Genomic DNA, 22789 nt, shown 5'->3' with positions numbered 1-22789 from the left:
AAAGGCACCGTGATGGGGGACAAAGAGCTGCCGGGGTGCAGCGGCAGCACACGTGGGGCTCAGAATGGAAGGCAGAAAACATGAGCACACGTGGCAACTTCCCTGGGCTTGGGAACGTGGTGGTTAATTGAAAATAAACTTGGATTCTTGCTGTTTGCTTGGCTGGCTTTAAAAGGTACAGTCTTGCCTAGGTACGAACAATATCTTCTCTCATTCCATCTTTCGAAGCCTGTGGCTTTATTACTGCTTCTCTTTCAATGATTTCAAAGAGACCGTGTCAGAGCGGTATTTTAAATGGAGCGGACAGGCATCTTTAGAGGTTTTACTCTGATCTGCCGGGTTCTGAAAACGCTTTGTTTGGTTTTCTGTATTTCTATATTGTGGACAGGATGGTTCTAAAGCAGTTATTGGCTTTCCTCTACAGTTCTAGCATCTATGCTGGAAGGTGCAACAGCTCTGGGGAGGATGAATGTCTAAGCAAAACGGAGAGGCAGGGATATTTATTAACATCATCTGTCTCATATATAGAGCCAAAGTGGGTAATATGTATTTCCTTTATGCCTTTCTGAACTGAATTGAAAAGGGTAGTTGAAACAGAGGTGCACATTCGTGTGGTATTTGTTATAAAAATATGGTCTACTGAAGCCTGCAAAATGAACTTGAGGTCTGCCAAGTAAAGAATAACGACATTTTATGTTTTCAGTCTGTAGATCTTCTTGATACCCGTGGGAGTTACATGCACAGCCAGATGTAATAGTCTCGGCAGGTGAAAATCCTGAAAATACTTGTGTGCCTACCAGTGTGGCTTCAGCTGGGTTATTATCATTGCAGCCTAGCAATTGTGAAATGAGACCTCTCATTCTGCTTGTATTTCTGTATCATTTGACTATATCTTGAAATGTAATTTTGGTTTCATCACCTATACATTGAAGTTATGTGTTTATCAGTTATCTGACAGCATGATGTATATGTACTTTGAGTATTTTTACCACCTTCATTTGTGCATTTTTATGAAATTATGCTTAGGGTACACAGCAGTAGTGTTACTTTTACCTGGTTTTCAGCTGTGTGCTGGGTTTGGGTGTGTATGTTGAGTAAAGTGAGGTTGCTTGTTACCTGAATATTGTGTATATGTTCTTGTTTTCTTTAAGGAGAGAAAGGTCTCTGTTTAATAACTGAAAATACCCTATTAGAAAACAAAACAAAACAAAATAACTCACCCCAACATATTCTATATTCCTCAAACTTTTAATAACCATGCGCTATTTTTGACAAATAGAAATCAACATGAGGTGAGCTGAGAAACTCATGAGGGAAAACCCATTGGTTGTGTTGTACGAAGCAGCACGTCCTACCAGCAGAGGACACTCCTCTACTCTGCATCGCAAGGTTGTGGCCACCAGGGCAGGTTTGCACAGGGCAGGTCCTGCCCAGGACTGCGGTGCAGGGGTTTTGGCCAGTTGGTGAAGATGTGGTGCATTGAAAAGCTAAGAAGCTATCGGTTTGGAACTTACCCTTTTTTGTTTCATGTTTCGAGATATTGAGCTTGCCGACTTTTCGGAAGAATCCACAGATGCCGCTTTTTCCTTCCTCAAAATCATTTTCTTTAATGGTAGCTTCCAGTGCCAGTCTCTCCTGCTCCAGCTTCTCTAATTCCTCTGTATATTGGGAAAAGTAAGGGAACTGGTAACACATCACTTTCTGGTTTAATTTAAATCACTTACTGAAATAGTGGCAGTGATAAAATTGCTGTTGTGGTACTTTGTGCACAATGGAAAGCTGCTGGGCAGAAAAACCTCTTTTCGAATGTGTTTTCCTTGCAAGCCAACAGGCAGGAGGAAGCCGAATTCACCTCTGGCAGCCCAGCCTTAGGACGCTGATGCCTCCAGCAGTGTGTGTGGTGAAGTGCTGCTCAGCTGCTCGCAGCTTTAGTCTTCCAGTTCGAATTCAGTAATATAGTTACATGAAATACTACTTATTGAGTTATGTTTGTGGGTTTCTTTGGCTGGTTTCTTTCCCCAAGAATTTGAAAACGCATTAGGAAAGCTGTTTTCCTAAAGTAAGAAAGCTGATGTATGTCGTTCTAGCCCTTCTAAGAACAAGGTCACATGGCTTTGGACTTTCTCAGAAATATATAAGGATCCCGAATAAGTGATGAGTTTCTATGTGGAAATATTTTTAATGTTTTAATTTTTTCAGTATTTGCTGCCAAGATGTAAGCTTTAGCTTACAGTTCTGTAAATTCAGCAATATAAAAGAACAATTTTGTCTTAGCAGTATTGCACTTGCTGAGAAAAAGGTATCACTTGTTATTGTGGAATATGTTATGGTGAGACACTAATTAGTATGATAGAGGCATTTGCCTGCAGAAAGCTTTTTTCATAAGGAAAACTTCTATTTGAGTAATACATAGACTAACAGTGAGGTAAATTCATTTAAGATAATGTGTTTAATAACACCCCAAGCCCTCACTAGCTAGACATTATTACGTCTGTTGGCACTCTCAGTTGCCAACAGAAAATAATAAACTTTCTTTTAGTTTCAAATCCATGACAGCCACGTGCTTCTGATTATTAGACATGATGATAGTCACTAACTTAATGGTTACCCAAAATGAACATTGCAGTTTCTCTGTCAAACAGAATACAATGATGTCTTTTTTTCCACTACATAGACTTTGTATCTGCTTCAAAACTATCTGTATGTCTGAGGGGTTTCATTTTTTTCACCCTGTGTTCCTAATTCTTTCTGATTCCCATGTCTCAGCGCTTGGAGAACACGCGCTAGTTTGTAAGAATGCAAAGTTTGTAATTTCACTGGTGTTGTAATGACTATCTTCTGAGCCCTTTCTGACTTAGAGCGAGCAAAGACAGGCAGATGTCTTTGTGCTGTCAACAGGGAAGAGGGAGAAAAAAAGAAGCGTGATTAGTCTGGAATTTTTGCTTAACTCCCGTAGTTTTGCCCGGTAGCTCTTCATGTACATCAGGCTGCCAATGTCTGCTGGGTCAGTATTCATCTGCTCTTGGTTCTTAAATGAGAAGAAGCTGGAGGCAGATTTACAGCAGGCGGCAGCAAAGAGTCACCAGCCTTCTCATGCCTGCCTGTTCCTTCTCTGTAGGTTTTATCTAATTCATTTGTAACACAAAATATTTACCTGCTGGGGAAGACAAGGATGTTAAGAGTCATGTCCAGGTTTAGGCTGTACCCGTCTGCTCAATTTACAAGAAGTGAGAAAATTATCGTATTGAAAACCTAGAGAATTGTGCTGGTGGGGTTTTATTTGGAGTCATTCCCTCCCCAGAGTACCAGAGGAACCAGTAGGACCTCTGTGTCCTAAGGAAGAAAAGGAAAAATAAAGGCCACCATTGCCGGTGGCTCTTGGAAGCCCATCATGTCGGTCCTGTCTCCCTCTACCCTTTCCACCCCGATGGCATGTCTCCCCAAATGCTTGTGGGGTGCTGGGAAGTTTTCCCTTTTCCCCTGAGATATGCAGCACTAACTTAAGGAACAATGAACAAAAAGTAGAACCGATGTTTCCTGTGGGTTCCAGATTTTCGCATGGGTGGGAACTTTGTGTGCCCAGAGGTGGCACCAGAACTGCAGCTTCCTGATTGCTGCCGGTCCCAGAGACCTCGGGTGGGCTGAGGGAGGAAGATGTGCCAGGAGCAGAGGGAAACATGCCACAGAGCGACTGGTTGCTGTGGCAATATGTGATTTTACTGCTTTAGGCTGTGCGGGTGCTGGAAGTGCTTTGGGAGTTGAGTTCTCTGGTGTGCAGAGCCCCTCCATGTGGGAGGCTCGGCCTCCTCCTCTCACTGACAGGGCCTCAGCAAGGATTTCGGGCACAACCGACACTGCAGAAGCCTGGAGACACTGTAGAAGTTACACGTATAGGAACTATTCTAGAAACAAGATAGTGATTCTAAGACTATTGGTGGTATTTCTTCTTGTGCTGAGCATGTAACCAACATAGACATTCAGGTATTGAGTCACCACATACCTTGAACCTGGAGGACCTGAGATATATCAAATCCTTGGCTAATTCTGACAATAATCATGCCGAGCTCAAAATCAAAGGCATCACTGAAAAGAAAGACAGAAGAAGAAGAATAAATTTCCTTTCCCATCATACAAGTCAAAGAGGAAAGCTAGTCTGAGCAGATCAGAAGTGTTAGTGCTCACAGGGAGGTGTTACAGCTGTGTACTAGGCTGCTCTGGGTGAAATTGCAGAAGGAATTACCCAAGATTAAATAAAGTACTATAAAATTTTTTCCCTCTTTTTTAAAAAGGGGTATTATTGGGCGTGGGAGCAGATGGGCTATTCCCGAAATGGGTCTTTTTGACAACACTTTTGAGGAACTAGGTTACCACTAGGTAATATTTTTCTCTCTTCTCTGAGGAAATAACAAATATGTGGTGGGTCTTGCTGTTCTTTAACTTGCTTCAGCTTTACAGGTGGATTTTGAGCAAGAATCTATGAGAAGCCTGATTCTAAAGGATTGTTTCCTAGCTGAATCCCAACCCACAGAGCTGCTGAGCCTTAGGCACACATGAGATTTGAAGCAAAGCTCTTCCTCTGTCTCCCAGGCTTACAAGAAGAATTCCATGATGTTCTCTTATTCCCTAAGTATGTACATTAGAGATGTTTTTCTCAGAGCTCCTGCCCACTAAAAATGTCAAATACAGTTCTGCAAAAGCACTGCTGACAGCGGTGCGGCTTCCTTACGTCAAGCCATATCAGCTCTGGTGGTACCAGGTGTTTGCTAAGCAGATCTTGCTAGTTGTGTGAAGCCAGGAACCTTTATAATGGCCAAAACTTCTGTTAGAGAGCTAGCACATGCAAACCCAGATTTGCAGGTATTTGCTTGCGTTGTTTCTACAGGTCAAATTCTGTGTGGAAATGCCATGTTAATCTAGTGTAAGAGGAGAAAAAAGGAGATGCTGAACTGTGACTTACTGTATAACACCCACATAGTTTTCAACTTGTGTGGCAGTGGCATTTCTCCAGTCCTTCTTAAATCCAATCACCAAGGTATTCGGCTTCATTCTACCCAAGCCTGAGGCCTAACAATATTAAAACACTGCTTGAGAAGGTACACACGCATGCTTTTACCGTAAATGAAAAGTAATGGCAAAAGATAACTGAAGTAATGTTCTGGAGACACTTACAACTAGATTGCATTTCATAAATGTCCTTCATGCTCATACCCATGCAGAAAGCAGAAAGATTAGCTCTAAATCATTCCAACTATAAATGATTTTAGCTGACAGAAATGTAGTTTTGCTAAATTAGCATTCATTTGCATTTCTTCTGACATGCTCTCATTAAAATGGTTCAATAACTTGGAATCAAGAGAGTTCAAGCACTGTTTGCATGCTCATTTTAACATAATAGGATAAAGCTTTTATCAGATTTGGAATACTTAATAGATGAACTGGGTCTGAAGTCTCTTAAAACACCTCAGATATGCAGAGAAGGCATATCCTCGTAAGAATCATTTTTTTGCCTTGAAGTTAGAAACTCTTGCTGTTCTGTTTGCCGTGTTCTTTCCAAAAGATTATCCAAAATTAGCTGAGCATGCTTTATAGATAAAATTACAGTTTATAAACGGGAAGAACAAATGGTTTGTCAGGACATTAGATTGCCTGAAAAAATGAGCCTGGATGCTAAAACCCAAACAACTAAGGGTTGTCAGATATAGATCCAGCTAACTTGATTTTATAGAAATGTAGATATTCAGTGTATTAGGAGCCTTCAGGAGAAGACCCATAAATATACCAGCTTGTCAAATTGTTACGCCTGCCAATTTTTACTACTTGCAAAAAGAAAATAGATAAAACCCCTTGCAACCTTGGTGGGGATTTTGAGTAGCACTGATACATCTGCGGTATTTACATTGAAATGAGTAATTGGTTGACAAAGCAATGCAGATGTCCTTAGATTACAGCGGTGGTGACATGGTTATCCTTCTGTTTGCTGGGGAGGAGCTGTTTGTGGTCCAGCAGTTGACTTTGGCAATAGTGTTCGAGTAGTAATGGGAAGGAGGAGATCATCAGGCTGTAACAGTTCTCAAACACATCAGAAGCATCTCCCACTGAGACAATGCATAAACCCGAGATGAAGCGTCCTTGTGAGACTTTGACAGAGCAAAGGGATCTTTATTAATAACATTTCATCTTGCTCAATTGTACTGTCCATTCAGCGAGCGTACAAAGAGCCCTGGTAGGCTACCAGCGGGTGACTGCTACCCAGGAGTATTTTAGTTGATTCCCTACTGTCTCAGTTTGCACTGATGTCTTTTCAGCAGTGTATTTTGTGCAAAGGATGTGAATTTTCTCTCAATTTTGCCTCAGTACCTGTATATTTAAATATTCATGTATGTGAGAGAGAGGGAGTAGAGAAATATGAAAACAGCGCCTCTGTGCCTTCATTAAGCCCATTTTAAATGGACTGTTGAAAATGATCTGCTGTGTTCTTAGAGTAATAGAAAAATATTGCAGACTTTTATTTAAATGGATTTCTCTCCGTTTGCAGAAAATGTGTATTACACATTTTCAGTTTTCAATGAATGCAAAAATATTCTCAGATATTCAATGTTCTGTGTAATACCAAATGATAGAATTGATGTGTATCAAGTGTTGGCTGCATAGACATTCATATTTCCCTGTAGATGCCTCTCTTTTTTTATAGTCGTGTCTTGTTCATTTCAAAAAGTATCAGTCTGCCTAGTCTCATCATTCTGTAGCCAAGGACTAGAGCTCTTTATGAAATAACCTGTAATACAAATACACCTACCCCCAGAATGCCCTTTCTGTTTAGAACGTTATCCATATATACATAGGAGTTCTTAACAAGTAAACAGCAATGCTTTACATAAAAGGCTGCTTTGATGTAACACTCTCCTATGTGTTCTGTAAACAAAAAGCTTACTTGAAGTAGACTTTTGACTCCATCTCTGAAGCTGTCAGCTGCCACCGCTGCATAAAAGGCTTTTCTTTTGTTCTTTGTGAGCCAGGCCTGCTTTTTTGCCATGCCACTGTTCATCTCCTTAACACACAGCTTGCGTGGGCCCTGCATGATACAATAAAATATTGTGAGGAAGGCTTTGTATTATACATCACACAGTGATATTGAAGGAGTTACCCAGTCTGCTGTGGGAGCACAGAGAGAGACTCGGAAAAAATACATTTCCAAAAAGGGTCCGCAGAGATTCAGCCCTTTGAAAAGAACTGTGCTGCTCACATAATTCACATGCTGCTCGAGAGGGCTCAGGCTCTTAATGCTACTTAAATATAGTGATTCTGACAGAAAGAAGGACTACTCCAGATTGTAACATCTTAGGAAAATATCCTAGGTATGATGAAGCATCTCGGAGTGAATAAACCCCCTCCTTGACTTGACGATGTAAACAAGTCTCAGCAGATCCTGAAGATAGTTCCACAACAGGCTTGTGGAGTACGTGTCTGTGAGCCAAAGGGACAGTCCCACCCCTCTATCAGATCATAGCTTGCCTGTGTCCTGCCTTACCCGTCCTGCCTATCAGTGTTAGTTTGTGAGTTGCAAAAGGAGTCCAGTGAATTTGCAGACTGAAGACTTACAAACGTATTTTTACATGAAGTCAGGGAGTAAAAGCAGAATAGCCCATTTGACTAGGAACTCAAACTGTTCAAACCAGTTACAGCTACAGCGGCTACAACCTCAAAGACAACTTTAAAATATTCTTTATGTTCAGTTGCCATATCTATTTTAAGTTTCTTGCTGCCCTTTGGGGAACAGGGATGGCAGATCTTCTCCCTGGCATGGTGTCTTAACATTTATTCATAGCTAGCGGCTTTTGAGGCAAAGTATGATGGGCATTCCATTGATGGCTAAGTAGTCTTGCTGTATTTGTTATGATACATATTGCAGGCTGCTCTTCAACATAGTCCCTAGGGATTTTATCATCCATTTTTTACCACAATTTCACAAATCACAAAGGTTGTGTCACACTTATGTTGCCAACCAAATTAAATTCAACTTACGTTGCTGAAGAAATAATAATTAAAAAAAAAGCCCTGAAAATTGTTACACTAGCAAAACAGACTTGGTGTTTTGTGTAGAAAGGAATTAAATAGCATGAATGTGAGAGAAATGTGCCTAATAATTCAGAAAACTTGCTGAAACTCAAATTTAGGAAGCTTCATAGTCTCAGGATCTAGTTGGGATTGAATCTACACTTAGTGAATGCAGTGGGAAAGCTACCAGTAATTACAGTAGAGAGGAGTTAGGACCATTCACGCTTTATAGATTCATTTCCTTTGGGAAGACTCACACGTAGATCTTCTGTACTCCCCTTCTGCAACCTGGCAGCATCAAATGAATTATTCCTGCCCTCCTGTGGAGGAATACATTATCTTGCCAGGCCTGACTCTGTTAGTTAGATTCTGCAGCCCCATTTGCTGCCATGAGCTGGTTTTTTCCTCTCAAAATTAAAAGGTCATTGTAATAGTTAAAATACATTTTTATCCTCTGCACTACAAACCCATCTATTTTTTTCTGTCCTAATGAGAGACTAGATCATCATCCTTTAAGATACATCGTTTGCTATGTATTTATAACTAGAATTATACTTTGCTTCTCTCTAGATCTCAGAAGAGCATGTTTATCCTCAAAATTAGCATTGTTAGAGTTTTGGAGAAACCACTGCAAAGAGAGTGGAATCACTTGCCAAGCCAAACCCCAACCCTGCAAATCAGTGACAAAGCTGAAAACAGAGCCTTGGTAACTTTACTCTTCTACTATAATCCTCCAACGTTTGGGTTTTGTGTTTATTTTGTTGCTGTTCGTTTGTTTGGGGTGTTTTTTAAGCCTTGCTGTGTCCATTTAAAAAAAACCCCTTTTGTTGTAATGCTTTATATTTTCAAACAATTTCTTGGTCCATCTACGGTGAACTCTGAAATGCATCTCAATGAGACGTTCACCAGCAGGCTGTGTAGCAGCTGATCGCTTTCTTGTCAAGGCTGATGGCAAAATTCATTTGCGGTGCGAATCTCTGTCATGGTCTGCACAGGCACCACCGGGAACATCGTGTGCCGAGTGAGAGAGGAATGTGTCATGGAGATCTGCAGCATCCGCTGCTGCTAATTCTCAGATTTATATGAGCTGACCTTACCGTGTACACTTCACAACAGATGCACAGCCCGTTGTTCTTTGTGAAAGTGTGCGTGATGTCTAGCAGAGCAGGCCTGATCATAGGAGCTCCCGTTAATGCTATGCACTGGGGTCTGGTGGGAGGAGAAAAAGAGATTGTGTTTAATTGGGTGATGTAGTTACTCAGACTAAGCCGTTCTGCTGTTCAGTGGAAATCTTACCTGAAGTTTTTCACATGGTCTTCCACTGTAGTTAAAGCCAGCGCGCTGTCTAAGGCATTAATATAGTAAAGAGCCTGTGTGGAAGATCCCCAGTTTACTTCTGCATATAATAAAGATAAAGAATGCATATTAAATCATGGGCTTTTCCCTGTGTCCTACTGCAAAGGTCAGCGATCATGTTATCGATGAGCCAAAGCAGGGTGTATTCTCCCGTGCTTCACAGATACAGAGCTGCCGTTCTTTGTCCTTCATAACAGAACAGGTCTTGCTTGTGTGATGCAAAATCAAGCATGCAAATAAGTTGTTTCATTCCTTATATAAAAACTGTAGGGAATGGCCTTCCTCTGCTTAAAAGCTTTATTCTTATCTGTTCTATCCTTCTGGCATGTATAAAATGGACAGCCCTGTGTCATGTATTTGGTGCGGAATTGCAGGAAGTTCAAATTAAACCATTGAGAAGCAGCATTGCTAGATCCAATCCTATTCGACTATATAGATCAAAAATTGTTCTCCAAAACTGATTTTGTCATATACATATTTTCGTATTATTGTGCAGCTGTTTGAATGGAGACAAATAAGAAACAGCTTTCTGCATTTTGAGATCTACATGAATACAGATCAAGTCCTGGTTATGCCAAGAAACAAAGCTAATACGTAGTGCAACTATGTGGAGGTTTGTGTAGAGGTCCTTTTATCTAAGGAATATTAGTCTTTTCTGAACCCTTCAGTTGCTGGTGCTGAACAAAAGTCGCTCTGTTAGACGGCAGGAGATAGACAGATTTTATATAGTGTCTTCAGTGAATTTAAGCAAGCTTTAAGCTGCTGCTTTGCAGCAAGGACACGGGCAATATACCAGGAAAGGGTAACAATCCTCAAATGCTTTTGAGAACTGTCTTGTGCCAGGTGCATTCTCCTACAGACCATCCCGGTGGGTGTGAGAGCACAGATAGGGAGGACACACATCAGTGCAGCAATATACACAGAAAAGAATAACGCAGGCTTAGAGCAGGTGTTGCTATCCCAAACTAGCTGCAATGGAAGCACATCTTCTGCTGGGAAACGTGTCTCTTTTATTTGTATATGTTTTCGACTAAAGAAGTAATTTGGACAGTTAGCACTGAAATCTGGACCTGGTTGCATTTTGTCTTGGATATAAATAACGAGGCTGTGCAGTCTCATACTGGTGCTGTATTGTATTGGTGCACAGATTTCTGAGGACAGCCGCTGTGATTTGTTGAGCTACTAAGCAGCTTCTCCAGCAGTGAAGTGCACCCATCTTTCCTGATTTACTGAGGAATTGTAGGGGGTGATCAGTTCATAAGTAATTCAGCTTGCATTTTTGTTGTATAACGGGCAGCGCGTTTACGTTTTGGGTGAAGACCCCAGATGAGTCTGCTAGAGCACAGCACCATTCAGGTGAGGTTTTGTGTGTGCACGGAAAATTATGGTGAGCGATACTCAAGTGAAAGCTCAAATGTAGTAAAGACTTAGTAGGAATAAACTGCTGTGATGGAATAATTACACAAAGCTCTGAGCCATACTTGAAGTGTTTGTTAAATGGGCAAAAATTCACCAGACTATCATCTTAATCTATACTATATAAAGTGGGATTTAATGGGATCCTCCAGACTTCCCTCTAAAGAAAGGTATCAGAGAAAAAGTAATGTCAAATTCTGCAAGCAGAAATAATTCCTCTAAAATCCAGTCTGGCTGCATAATATGCACAAAATAATAGTGTTTTGTGGACTTACCTGGTTTCTTATATGTTACATAAATATATAGAAAGAGCTCAATGGCATAAGTGATGAGAGCTGCCCACCAGTTGATGACAAACATGACACCGCAGCACAACAGGGCTCCAAAAAGTGACACCCACATGTTATAATATCTGAATGCAGGTCTCCAACCTGTTCAAAGAGAATTGATGAAATTGGAAGAGCATCAAATATAGCGATCAAATGGTGATCCATTGATTTTGTGCATATGTAGCCCTGTGCAATGTGTTTCAGGCTCTGTCGGAAGGGGTGGAAGTGATAGGTGCAAATTCTCAGGCAGCAGATACTTTCGGGTGTTGGTTGACTTAGATTCCTGTATGCATAGAGTATGGGGTCTTTACAAGCCTTTTACTACAAACCTTTTCCTTCTGCTTTGTCCAGCCTGTCTTTGAGTCACCATTCTGTTTATATATATATTTGCCAAATTAAAACTCACTGGTTCAGAACTGAAAATAGATTTTCCTGTAAATCCAGGTAATTGGTTTCTGTGTCCTTTTGATGCCTATACACAGAACTTATTATTGGGAGCAAAACACTTGCTGAGAGAAGAGTTTATCCCGATACTGTTTGTGCACCTGTCTTAAGCATTGAAATTGCCTGGCCTCACTGCAGAAAAATAAAATAATTTGCAATTGACTTTAAAAAGATATTATTCCTGCTGCTCTTCAGCTGCAGTACTGAATCCATCCCCTGCTGGCAATTAAAATGAGGCAAACAGTGAGCTTCCATGGTTTGCAGGTCTCTGCCAGATGTTCTGTGGAGCAGGCTCTTCGGAGAGGTAAAAACCACGGACGATACGAGGAGAGGCTGAGCAACCCTGTCTTGGCTCATCTCTGTAATGAGGGAATGGGAAGGTCCTGCTGTGCAGAAATTTCCTGTCCTGCAGCCTTGCAATTATTATGGTCTATCGCTGTGAATTGGCAGAAATTAACTGGAGGAAATGAGAAAACAAAATAGCGGCAGTTTTGTCTGAAATGTCAAGTAGTGGCAGAGTCGAGTCAGATTCGCGCACGTGAAGTCTGGAGAGGAAGTTTTACTCAGCTCCAAGGCCGTGTAGAGCAGATCTGCGTTTGTTCAGCTGTGCAGGTAATTAGCAGAAGTGCTCATCTCTTCTGCCCTCTGAACAAACGGCACCATGCAGATCTATAGGAAGGAAGTTGATGTAGGCATTTCTGTCACTATGCGCTTTCTTCACACTGGAAATCAAAAAAGTATTCCTCGCTCCTTGGATTGAATAATTGATTCACAGCAGCAGGAAATTGTCTTTCCTCTGTGCCAAAGCCAGGGTTGTTCAGCTGATTGACTTGAGTCCTGAAGGTGTCACCCCTTTGTTCATGGAGATGATAATTGTTCTGCTGTGCTGATGCACAAGCCTGAAAGCCAGTGTGTTCCCTTGCTGCACACACGTAGAGAGGGGTCTCAGGTTACCCCTGAGCTGGACCTCGCTGCGCTTCACCCCACAATTCTGCCCAAGCCACTGCGGAGCTGTGCTGGTGCTGTTCGCCGGACCTGTTCTCGTTGTGCGTGTTCCCTTTCAGGCAGCAGCACCTCTAGCACAGTCACTGCTCTTACAAACTTGACTGTAAATTTCACCATAGATATAGAGAAGGGCACTAGACCTTGTTGACTTTATGTGGCTAGAGGTGGCATAAGTATTTATCCACCCATGTTGTGTAATAGTGAGGGGAAAAAGACACCCTGAGGAGGAGATTTTCTGCTCCAGTGGGATCCACCAAAGTCTTTTTCATCCTGTACAACTGTAGGGAATGTGAAGGCTAGAGCCGTTATTTTTATCTTTTGGAGATAAATAAAATGTCATCATATTCAATGAGAGCAGTAAAACCTCAGGTCACATGGATTAGATATTTTACAGGTACTGCAGCTTACTCTGACATACAGTCAATAACTTGCAGAGATGGGGCTATGAAACCTCCATTTAAATCACTGGTGGATGCAGACTCACCTGGAGATTTTGCGTATGAAGCATGAAAGCAGGAGAAGTTAATCAAAGCATATGAAGCCAGGAAGAAATTGGAGATGATGGGAGCAATGGTGTTCAGTTCAGCTGCAAGACACACACACACAAGTCAGACACAGGCACCAGTTTCCCAGATTGCTGGATAGATTTTTCCTGATGATGCATTAAATCTGGACACCGTCTGAATTTGCCGCCCATGGAGAGCTTGGGTATTTTCCTATGTTCTAATCTAGGCCCACCTTGATGTCCCTTCATTCATATTAAGTAGTGCCTGCTGATGTTGAATTTAATAATATGTGCTATGCAAGGTTATACTTGATACTCTGATTATATAGGCTGGCTCTTAATGATGTAAATCTGATGTAAATTTCAAAATTTTAAATACGTAATTGAGAGAACATATGCGTTTTACAAAGGACTTATCATTAAAGTGCATTGGTTTGCTTTTTAAATGGTAACCTGAATTCTCTCTACTAAACTTCCCATTTACTTAGTGTCACACAGTTTTAATTTCAGATCTTGGAAAAACTGATTTAAAATATGGTAGCTGGGATTTTCTACCTGGGATTCGCTTTGGAGCTGACTGGGGGGAAGGCTTAGGCTCCCTAATTATCTCAGAATTAGTTGTGTAATGATATACCAACCGATCAAAATGAAAGCCATGGCAATCACGAAAGTGAGAACATATCCCCTGATGGGCTCGTTGTTTTTTCCGTATCCTTTGGCAAAGAAGTGGAGCCCTTTGTAGATGTTGTCCTTGCAAAGAGCCTGGGAGACAAATCAGAACTTAATTCCGTTAAGCGGTGCTTTCTTGCATCGGAAGTTCATTTTCTACGAGTGACAGCTTGCTGGGCATTTGCTAAGCAAAAATTGTCTTAGTATTTCAAATACATATACTGCTATGGCATGCAAACATTCAAATAAGGTGATAAGCCAATGTCCTACTATATTATTATATAGTGGGAAAGTGGAATCACAAGCATTTAATACTTATTTAGTGCTTTAAAAAAAAAAGATTAACCGAATAGCTAAATAGAAGCTAAACCGGAGGAAACTGCAGCACGAATGAGTGAGTGGCTTGGTGTCAGTTGTGCGGGTTATCGTTCTGTCCCATACCCTCTGTTGTGTTGTGTCCATGTTGCTGCTCCCTTTATATATAGTTTAATTTTACCTGGAAAACTTTGGGTGCACTGACAAGAGATGCCAGAGCTGATGAGAGAGTAGCAGAAAAGATGCCGGCTGTGATGAGGGGACCGAAGCCAGACACCATGCTCATCACCTTTAGGATAAAAAGGGAAAAAGAACTGTCAGGTTCGCATTTTGACACACTTTTGGATCACAGACCCATTCAAGTACCCTGGTTCTACATGTCTTTGCTTTTCACAGTTCTAAATTCAATATACTACAAACCAACTGTGAAGTAGCGAAATACTATTATTCCTGTTTTAGTAACAAGCAACAGAGTTATAGCTAAATTTTATACAAGTATGCGCTGTCTGCTCAGGCGGATGAGTACTCTGCGAGCTTTTCTCACCTCCTTTACTAACTGGTTGCTATAAGTAACAGTCTCTACTTGATGGGTAAATAGCTTGTAGCAAGAAGTGCAAATGAATAGCGCAGGAAAAAGCACCGAAGTACGAAATGTGGTTGGAGGCACTTTGGTTTGGCTTGTTGTTGTCATTGGGGGAGCAGGAGGGAGGCTTTGTTTTGGGGTTTTGGTTTGTTTTGTTTTTTGGGGGGATGGGGTGGGTGTTTGTTTCTGTTTTTGTGTGTGGGGGGGTGCTTTTTTGTAATCTTAATTATTTAATATGGCTTAAAAAGAGAGAAAACGCCTGATGGTGCTGGCCTAACAGACAGCGGTGATGGTCAATGCCAGGGCTCCCCAGCCTCCCGGAGGGGCCGCGCTGGCCTCTGCCACCACTGATGCCAAATGAAGTGGACAGATGTGCTTGCCAGATGTGTGGAGGAAGTACTCCAGGAAACCAACCAGTTAATTCTGGAGATTTGTCAGATGAAGACACTTTTTTGATGGCTTTTGTCTGGCAAAGATAAATGCGAGAAGTGAAACTGTTTATGGCTGTGGGGAAGTCACTGATTTTAAGGGTTGCCCTGGGTCTGGGCAGCTGAGCTCAGGTAGGAGTGAGGATGGCAAATGATCAAGAAAGGAAGGAGAAATAGTCTGTGACAGGGACAGCTTATCCCTTTTAAGGTGGTTACCCAGCCCTGACATTTAGCAGAGCCAGCTGGGAAAAAAGCAAGTGACTTTAAAAGCTACAAACGGCCCGTTGAAAAGCGAGCGCAGGTGGGTGGCGAGCTCCTCTGCGGGCCCTGGAGCACCGGGGCCAACACACAGTGCAGGCTGCACAAGAACTGCTTGGCTTTGATGCTTTGCCTAAGCTTTATTTTGAAGAATAAAAATGGCAGACAGTCTCTGGCCTAGGAGAAAGACCCCATTGCTTCTCACTTAATGTTACACTCGACTATTTTTGGATACTTTTTTTTTTTAAGAAGTCAGAACTCCGTCTTTTTTTTGTACTGTGGCACAAACCTTTAACAGTGACCACAGCGCCCCTGAAGTGAAATCACATCTGTGTGTAAGAGCAATGAGATGACTTCTTCATCTGGCAGGAGTTCCTGAGGTCTCTGTTAAGTCTAAGGTTTGAGTCTGAAGATGTTACAGCACATACTGCTGCATGGGACTTGTTGAAAGAGGAGATAAAGACCTTACTGGAGTGCTGGGAAGGTTAGTGATGGGCGGTATTAAGGCAACGTGGAACACAAGGGACCCTTCCCTTTGGTTATTTCTATTGCTTTTTACTTTTTTAGATAAAAGTGAATTTACTGTTGCAGTTAGTTGTCAGCAAATAATGGTTTTGCATGTTTGTGCTTATGTATTCATATATTGCTTATGATTATACATATTATCTCATTAAAACCTGAAAATTATTCATCAGCCCATAATCACATGGCTGACTTGCACATCTGGAGAAGTCATAGCCTAGGCTGCAGGCAGATGATCCATTGCAGCTCATTCCAGGTACAACTGTATCATTGATGTTCCCAGTAGCATCTCGTACAACACAGGAGGCTGTGGAAACAATGATATATGATTATTTTCCTTCGTTGTGACACTGGAAGGATGTTCTTGCCACACTTTGACTCTTCATCTGCACACATTTGGTTCAACTGCTGCCTTAGTCTCAGCCCAAAGAGCAACATCTCATGTTGGGCAGAGATTGCTTCCCCATATTGTGGCTTAGTTTCTCATGTTGTCTATAAGCAAACATTTACTTCTGTTACTTTTAAAATAATCAGCCAGTTGACTAATGAGGACTAGCATATTTCTGAGAGTAGAGAAGCAGGCAGAGATCAACAATAAATTAACTCACTTAGAAGTGTGTTGTTTGCCTGACTACCTTTCTAAGTGCCAGTGTTCAAAGCAAACAGGTCAGTGAGGGTCACAGGTCTAGACACACAGTTTTTGTTGTTTAACAAGGACACACAATTGCTTTAGAGACCCAGATCCTCAGCTGTTCAAATTGTCATAGCCTGACTGATATCAGTATGGCGAGAAAAAGTTTAAACAGGAGAAATTACCTACGTTTGGTTTGGTTTTATTAATATTTATGCTGTGTTCTCTTTGCCGCCAGAATGGGGAAGGAACAGATGGAGTTAACTGAGAGTGCTGATCTCAACCTCTTTAGTGGCCAAAATGTAAGTTTATATGGTATCTTCAAATATGTAAAAAACATGGTTATTGAGAGTCCCCAAGTAACCATTATCGATTTAACAAAGCAATATGCAAACAGAAAGAAAAAAAAGTATTGTACTGAAAAGCAGACAGTGCTGAGGTTGAAATACAGCTATTGCTTGTGAGAAGACAACCATGTATTAGCACAGATTTATAACAGAAAGTGAAGAACTACTGCCTCTGCTTTAATTGCAGGGGAAAATTAGATCCAGATAATGCAATAACCTGAGCTGCAGCTCGAATTGAGTATTCTGCTTTTGCATAAAGTACAAGAACCACAGAAGTCAAGGAGACTTGAGATTCATCTCGCAGAAAAGGGAGTACCCACAGGGCTCCCATGCAGTATTGAGGTATTTGCTCATAAGGAAGAGTGTCATTTACAACACTCTTTCTTACAGCAGTATTAAAATAGAAAAAGAAAAGTCTTTTCTGGAACAGAGATTTATTGTACCCTTGTAATGAGAATTTAATTGCATGTTTCTCCAGCACAGTTCATGGCTTCAATACAGGTCGTCTTCTTACTCTTGTGTCCCTTTTGTTACCTCACATTCCAATATTGTAGAGCACCTAGTCAGGCAGTGCATCTTCTTTAAGATGGGCAATTGATTTCTGTCTTTGACACGTAACGTACAAAATGTGTGTGTTACCCTATTACTCATGAGTGCTCAGTAAAACCAGTGAGAGCAACCAGAAGCCATATGAAATGTTGATGTGAAAGAGGAACATGCTAGTGGTCTTTGTCACTGAATTAAATGCAAAAGTAACTGTACAAGTTATACAAAAATCCAGCTAATTGCTGCTTTCCCTCCTACTGTTTTTACATATAGTAAAATCAAAACAACTCTCTCTTTACATAATAAATCCACAGGATGAGAAATCAGTGAGGTTAATCATTCATTTGCATGCCAGCCTTTCAAATGTTTTAACTGTATATGTTAAGGCATGAAGCAAAGGTTCTGCACTTACCTGCACATATTGCAACGGCAATGTAAGCCACGGTTGTAATCAGAATGGCCAGCATTGTTCCTTTGGGGATCGCGCCTTGTGGATCCTTGAAACAAAGCAGTGACCCAAAAAACACGGTGAGTTTGTGCGCTGCGCCCTGATTGCATTTGCGTGCTAGGGAGTCCTGCCACGCTGCGCTTATGAAGGTACCTCGAGGGGATGGGTTTTTATCATTGAGACCTGTGCCAACCTCTCCTGTCCCAGCGGGTAGATGGTGAGATGGTCCTGAGGGGCAGGGAAGGATGTTCTGCACCAGCAGAGGTCACCTTTATAGCAGCAGGAGAAGCCCGAGCTGTGTGTTTCCAGGAGCTCTAAACTCTCTTTACACGGCAATGGGCTTTATTTTAATGGTTAATGATATAACGGGTAAACAGTCACTAACCATCAAACTCCTGTGGATGATGGGACGGGACCATTTGTGGTTAATCGGTAAGATAGGTGCAGATAGTCACCCTGTGCAGAGCACAGTACTTCTGTGACTGGCCACCAGGAATTGTTAGCTGTGTCTTCATAACAGAACTGCTTCCTTTCATTGTTTTGACTTTTGATTTAGATAATTTAATAAGGCTGAATTATAGTGTTTACAGACTGCAATATCAGCTTTGATCATGCAACTGTAAGTAAGGGTCCAACGGTCTGCGTTATCTATTGTAATTTTAAGGGGAATTTTAATACTAGCCCACCTGACAATTGAGTATGTTAGTTGATGCTAGGAGCCCGCTTTATGAATTGTCTTAAGTTGGCTTAGCGAGTTTGGTTTTGTGGATTTTTTTTAAGTCAAAGATATATGGAATATATTTTAACTCACAGACTTTTGTACTTTTATATCTATGCTTGTTGCACAGGAAAAAAACGAATTTGGAGTGTCACGTGCAACACAGATGAATGACTTAATTGCGTTAATAATCATTATAAATTTTAAACGAGGGAAGGATTTATCGAGCTGAAAAATAATTGCAAAGTCACTTCAACGGCATAAGAGCTTTTGCCCTCAGCTCACGGTGACTTTAATTGCTGCAGTTCTGATGTGCGTGTCGTAGGTCACTGTTTTTGTGGAGTCTCGTGCTGCAAGCTTCAACACCATAAACTTCAATTTTAGGATTAAAGCTTCTTACAGCTTTACAACAGAAACGTGTGTGTCGGTGTTTGCAACAAGTTCTAAGGAAAGTTTGGTTGGTCAATTTTACACTTTTTAAAATACTTCTTAGCTTGTCTTTTTTAGGTTTCTGGAGAGGCTGCTTAATTTAATTAGAACTGTCTAATGCATCTAAACATCTCAGTGGGGAATCTGCAGCCTGGAGGAGTTGGTTATAGAAATCCACTTATTGCCAGACTGAAACAACCGCAGAGAGCCAACGGGAGAACCGCTTCCCTTGGTCTGCTCAGGCTCCCTCAAACAGCTCATGAAAGGAGTGCTGCTGCTTTGGGAGCTTGCCATGGATAGAGAGCTCCATATATGGCGAAAGCATTATTTTTGTTTGATAAAAGGATGGAGATTGTGTGAGGCTGATTCAGTCTCAGTGGACGGAAGTACAATGATTTTTGGCTTTTTAATTAAAAATGGAATCTCATAGATGCTATTAGTGGCTCGGTTTCTACATGTTTCTCTCCGTGCTTGGCTTCAAAAGCAGCAAACAAAGGAGATGAGGCATGCAAGGATGAGGAAGGGAAGCAGAACTGTCTGTCAGGGTTGGTAGGATCTATGAACTCGTGACTACTGTGCCAATACAGAAATAACAGACCTTCGCTTGATTCCTTAGGGCGTAACAGACAGTGGGTCTATATGATCAAGCCAAATAACTTGTATTGAGTTGCTCCACACTTACTAGAGATGTTTTACTAAATGCTTTGCTGAGCTTTGAATTACTTCAGTCTTTGCATTAAATACACCATGCAAAGTCATCAGAACTAGAGGGCACTCTAAATTCCTCTCTCTAATTTATGTTTAGATACTGGACACATCATCTTGCACAAGTGCTGTAGTGCAAGAGGAGAGCAGGGACCTGACAGAATGGGCACAGCAAGGCAGTTGGGCACCTTTGGACCTCCCTTCCCTTTCTCTTCAGACTCTTCTCTTTGGTCACAGCTGCAAACATGCAGCTTTTCCTTCGAGGAGCAGTAATGACATGGGACTGGGACACAGTTACTTTCATTAAATGCGCGGTTGGCTCTGCCCTCGCTATGACCCTGGATAGAAAAAAACAGTCTCCGCTGATTCTTGTGAGTACAAAAATGAGCTTTACAGGTGTGCTTTTTGGGATGAGTTTGCAAAAGAAGAGTGTCAAGAGATACACATGTAATTTATGTCTCGTGCTGCTAATGGACCATTAATGATATATTGCTACAGGTTATTGAAGCATGCTGTTAAATGATATAGCAACCCAAGTAATTTATGCAAATAGCCATAATGCATTATGAGGGAAAACGTGAACTGATGTTGCTAAATAATAAAGTAGGTACTTAAAAATGAGAGTTTCGCTTCACAAAATAGACATGATTTGAAATTAAATACAATGTTGATTCATAAATTGATTTCTTGTTCTTTTTTCAGTCTGCAGATAGTCGTATGAAGTTAATGAAATACATACTTTCAGGTCTCCTGAGATATTGGCTCCTGCAAGAATGCCCGTGGCAGCTGGGAAAAAAATGGCAAACACCGAGAAAAATCCTTCTCCGCTTCTGAAATCCGGTCCAAAGTTTTCTGCAAATATTGATGCTGCAAATATAGATGAGAATGAAACACACCGCCAGGATTTGATTCCAAAGTCACTTAATGAAGGAGGTGAATAAGCTAGTCTTTCATGTCTGGACGACTGGGTTTGAATCTGTCTCATATCATAAGCAAAGTGAGTTTGATTTCCTTAGGCTGGTCCCCAGTAGGATGTGCTTGTCTGCATCTCAGAGCTACGCATCCATATTGAAGTGACAGCAGTGTCACTGCAGCACTTGCACTTAGCTCTGTGGAAAGGCTGGTCTGTGCTGTGCTGATATATAAAAGACTCGAGCTGCAGCTCACTGTGCTGTCAGCTTCAGCAGCAGAGAGACAGGCTCGAAATTAAAGATGAAATAAATTCCCTTGGTTTGCAAGCTTACTTAAACTCAGGCAGAAGCTCCTGATCTTGTGACCTTTTTTGGTGGCATCCTTAACTCAGTATGAACCCAAAAAGAATGCAAAATTACTATTTTATGATAGGTAGCGAGGTTACTTGCCTTGGTAATTAAAAAAGCCTCTTGCCGCCTTCTCGGTGTTGGTAGGAATGACTGTCCCAATAAAGAAGTTTGCAATGGCAATAAGGAGAACAACTAGAAGAATAACTTGAGCCTATTAAAAGAAAGAAAAATATTTTCCTGATTTTAATTTAATTTAATTAACTGTGGAGATGGCTATACAGTAAGTTATCTGTATGCATTCCCTATGACAGATTGCTGATTTCTGTAGTTTTCAAAAATACCAGGAATCAAGATAGCTGAATCAGCTAATGACAACCGCAGATGGTTTTTACTAAAGGGATTATGATATATATAGTTATAATTTAATTTTATGGTAGTTTCTCTCCAAGAAAAGGCAAAACAAAACAGCGTATGCATTAATATCAAGTGCAAGACATTTTTATATTGTTATAAAATTGGTTTAGTTGCAGTGGGGTGTCACTTCAAGGGCTATAATATCTAATTGTTTTTCTGATCTCTTTTATAAGTAGTTCTAGTCTCCATCAGAGCAGAATGTAAAAATAAGGGTGCTATTCTAGGCCACATTTTGATCCTGTATTCCACCCTCTAAAGTACTTCCATTTGAATTTTGAACTTTTTTCACAAGTGAAGGAATAGCAGAAATCATTAGAGATTAAGAATGGATAGCAAACAGAGCTCTTCTGCTGAGTAGGGCTTGAGAGAGTACAGTGATAAAACTATATATTGTTTTTACTACTGTTTATTCTGTCAAGCTACATCAAAAATAAGAGCAAAAAGGGCACTTACCCAAGGCTCTAAATGATGGCCTGAATGATGAAAATCAATAGAATCAAGCTGTGTGCAGAACACAAACATCCTCTTCCCTTTTAAATTTATGTTCAAGGAAGAGCATGGAGTAATTGTGCTTTAATTGAGCGTAATGATTAAGCTGCTATTGCTCTTAGAAAGATTAAGCATAAACTGAAACTGTTGTAGAGCATTCCTCACACACAAATGCTGCAGGGTAACCTAATACGCTGCTTGCTTTTCTGTTCTTTTAGAGGTTTACCTTTGCTTCCCATTCCATGCCAGCAACAGAGATGCCGAGAAGACATATAACAGTGATGGTGCCTATTATTCTGATGTCATTGGACTCATCAACCATCAGGGTATCACTCTCCTGAAAGCAGTGAGAAATGTTATCAGAACCAGTCGTTCTCTGCGCAACTGGTGGGGCCGGGTAACGCGGGAAAATAGAGAGCAGAGAGCTGGCAAAGTTTGGGGATTTGTGAGACCATGTGTTTGTATTTCATGTTCCAGCTGGATCTTTGTAGCTGGGGTTATTTGGCTGTCTAATTAGATGTCTGTTCCTTTTCTGATTTTGAGATTCTTGTTGAGAAATGTATGAAATATATTCGTCAAGTAGAAATAATGGAGAAGCCCTATATGGCACGTTTAGACTGACCAGCTTCTTCCCCTCAAACCTCAGCTAAGAAGTATCGCCACTTAAACAAATATAACATATAAACCAAACAAACCTTACACCAATCAACGAAAAACAAACAAACAAACCAACCCACCCCCATTTAATACTAGATATGAAACATCTACATTTACCTTCAGAAGTTCTACAACTGTTTCTGCAAATCCAACTACGTACATAGCAACCGCCACTGCATTCGCGAAAGCAAAGATAAGTCCTATAGATCCACCAAACTCTGGGCCCAGACTTCTTGAGATAAGATAGTATGCTCCACC

The 22789-nt window shown here is 41.0% G+C and overlaps 1 protein-coding gene across 2 annotated transcripts in view; it reads right to left on the bottom strand.

Moving 5' to 3' along the window:
* Window positions 1–22789, bottom strand: part of SLC12A1 (solute carrier family 12 member 1) — a gene marked incomplete at both ends in the record, with an annotated part of 43648 nt that overhangs the window by 9297 nt on the left and 11562 nt on the right. For both annotated transcript variants that reach the window (XM_082060721.1, XM_082060722.1), the window contains 16 exons: window positions 1515–1658; window positions 4001–4083; window positions 4958–5064; window positions 6932–7072; window positions 9153–9264; window positions 9352–9451; window positions 11103–11258; window positions 13090–13191; window positions 13749–13872; window positions 14276–14383; window positions 16041–16192; window positions 17822–17906; window positions 20449–20576; window positions 21071–21182; window positions 22101–22211; window positions 22649–22788. In XM_082060721.1, coding sequence (XP_081916847.1) covers window positions 1515–1658; window positions 4001–4083; window positions 4958–5064; window positions 6932–7072; window positions 9153–9264; window positions 9352–9451; window positions 11103–11258; window positions 13090–13191; window positions 13749–13872; window positions 14276–14383; window positions 16041–16192; window positions 17822–17906; window positions 20449–20576; window positions 21071–21182; window positions 22101–22211; window positions 22649–22788 — 1905 coding nt within the window. The remainder of the gene's footprint in view (window positions 1–1514; window positions 1659–4000; window positions 4084–4957; window positions 5065–6931; window positions 7073–9152; window positions 9265–9351; window positions 9452–11102; window positions 11259–13089; window positions 13192–13748; window positions 13873–14275; window positions 14384–16040; window positions 16193–17821; window positions 17907–20448; window positions 20577–21070; window positions 21183–22100; window positions 22212–22648; window position 22789) is intronic.

Source organism: Streptopelia decaocto (genome assembly GCF_964273445.1).
Source record: "Streptopelia decaocto genome assembly, chromosome: 9".
Lineage (NCBI taxonomy): Eukaryota > Metazoa > Chordata > Aves > Columbiformes > Columbidae > Streptopelia > Streptopelia decaocto.
This window is presented reverse-complemented; position numbering and strand designations above follow the sequence as displayed.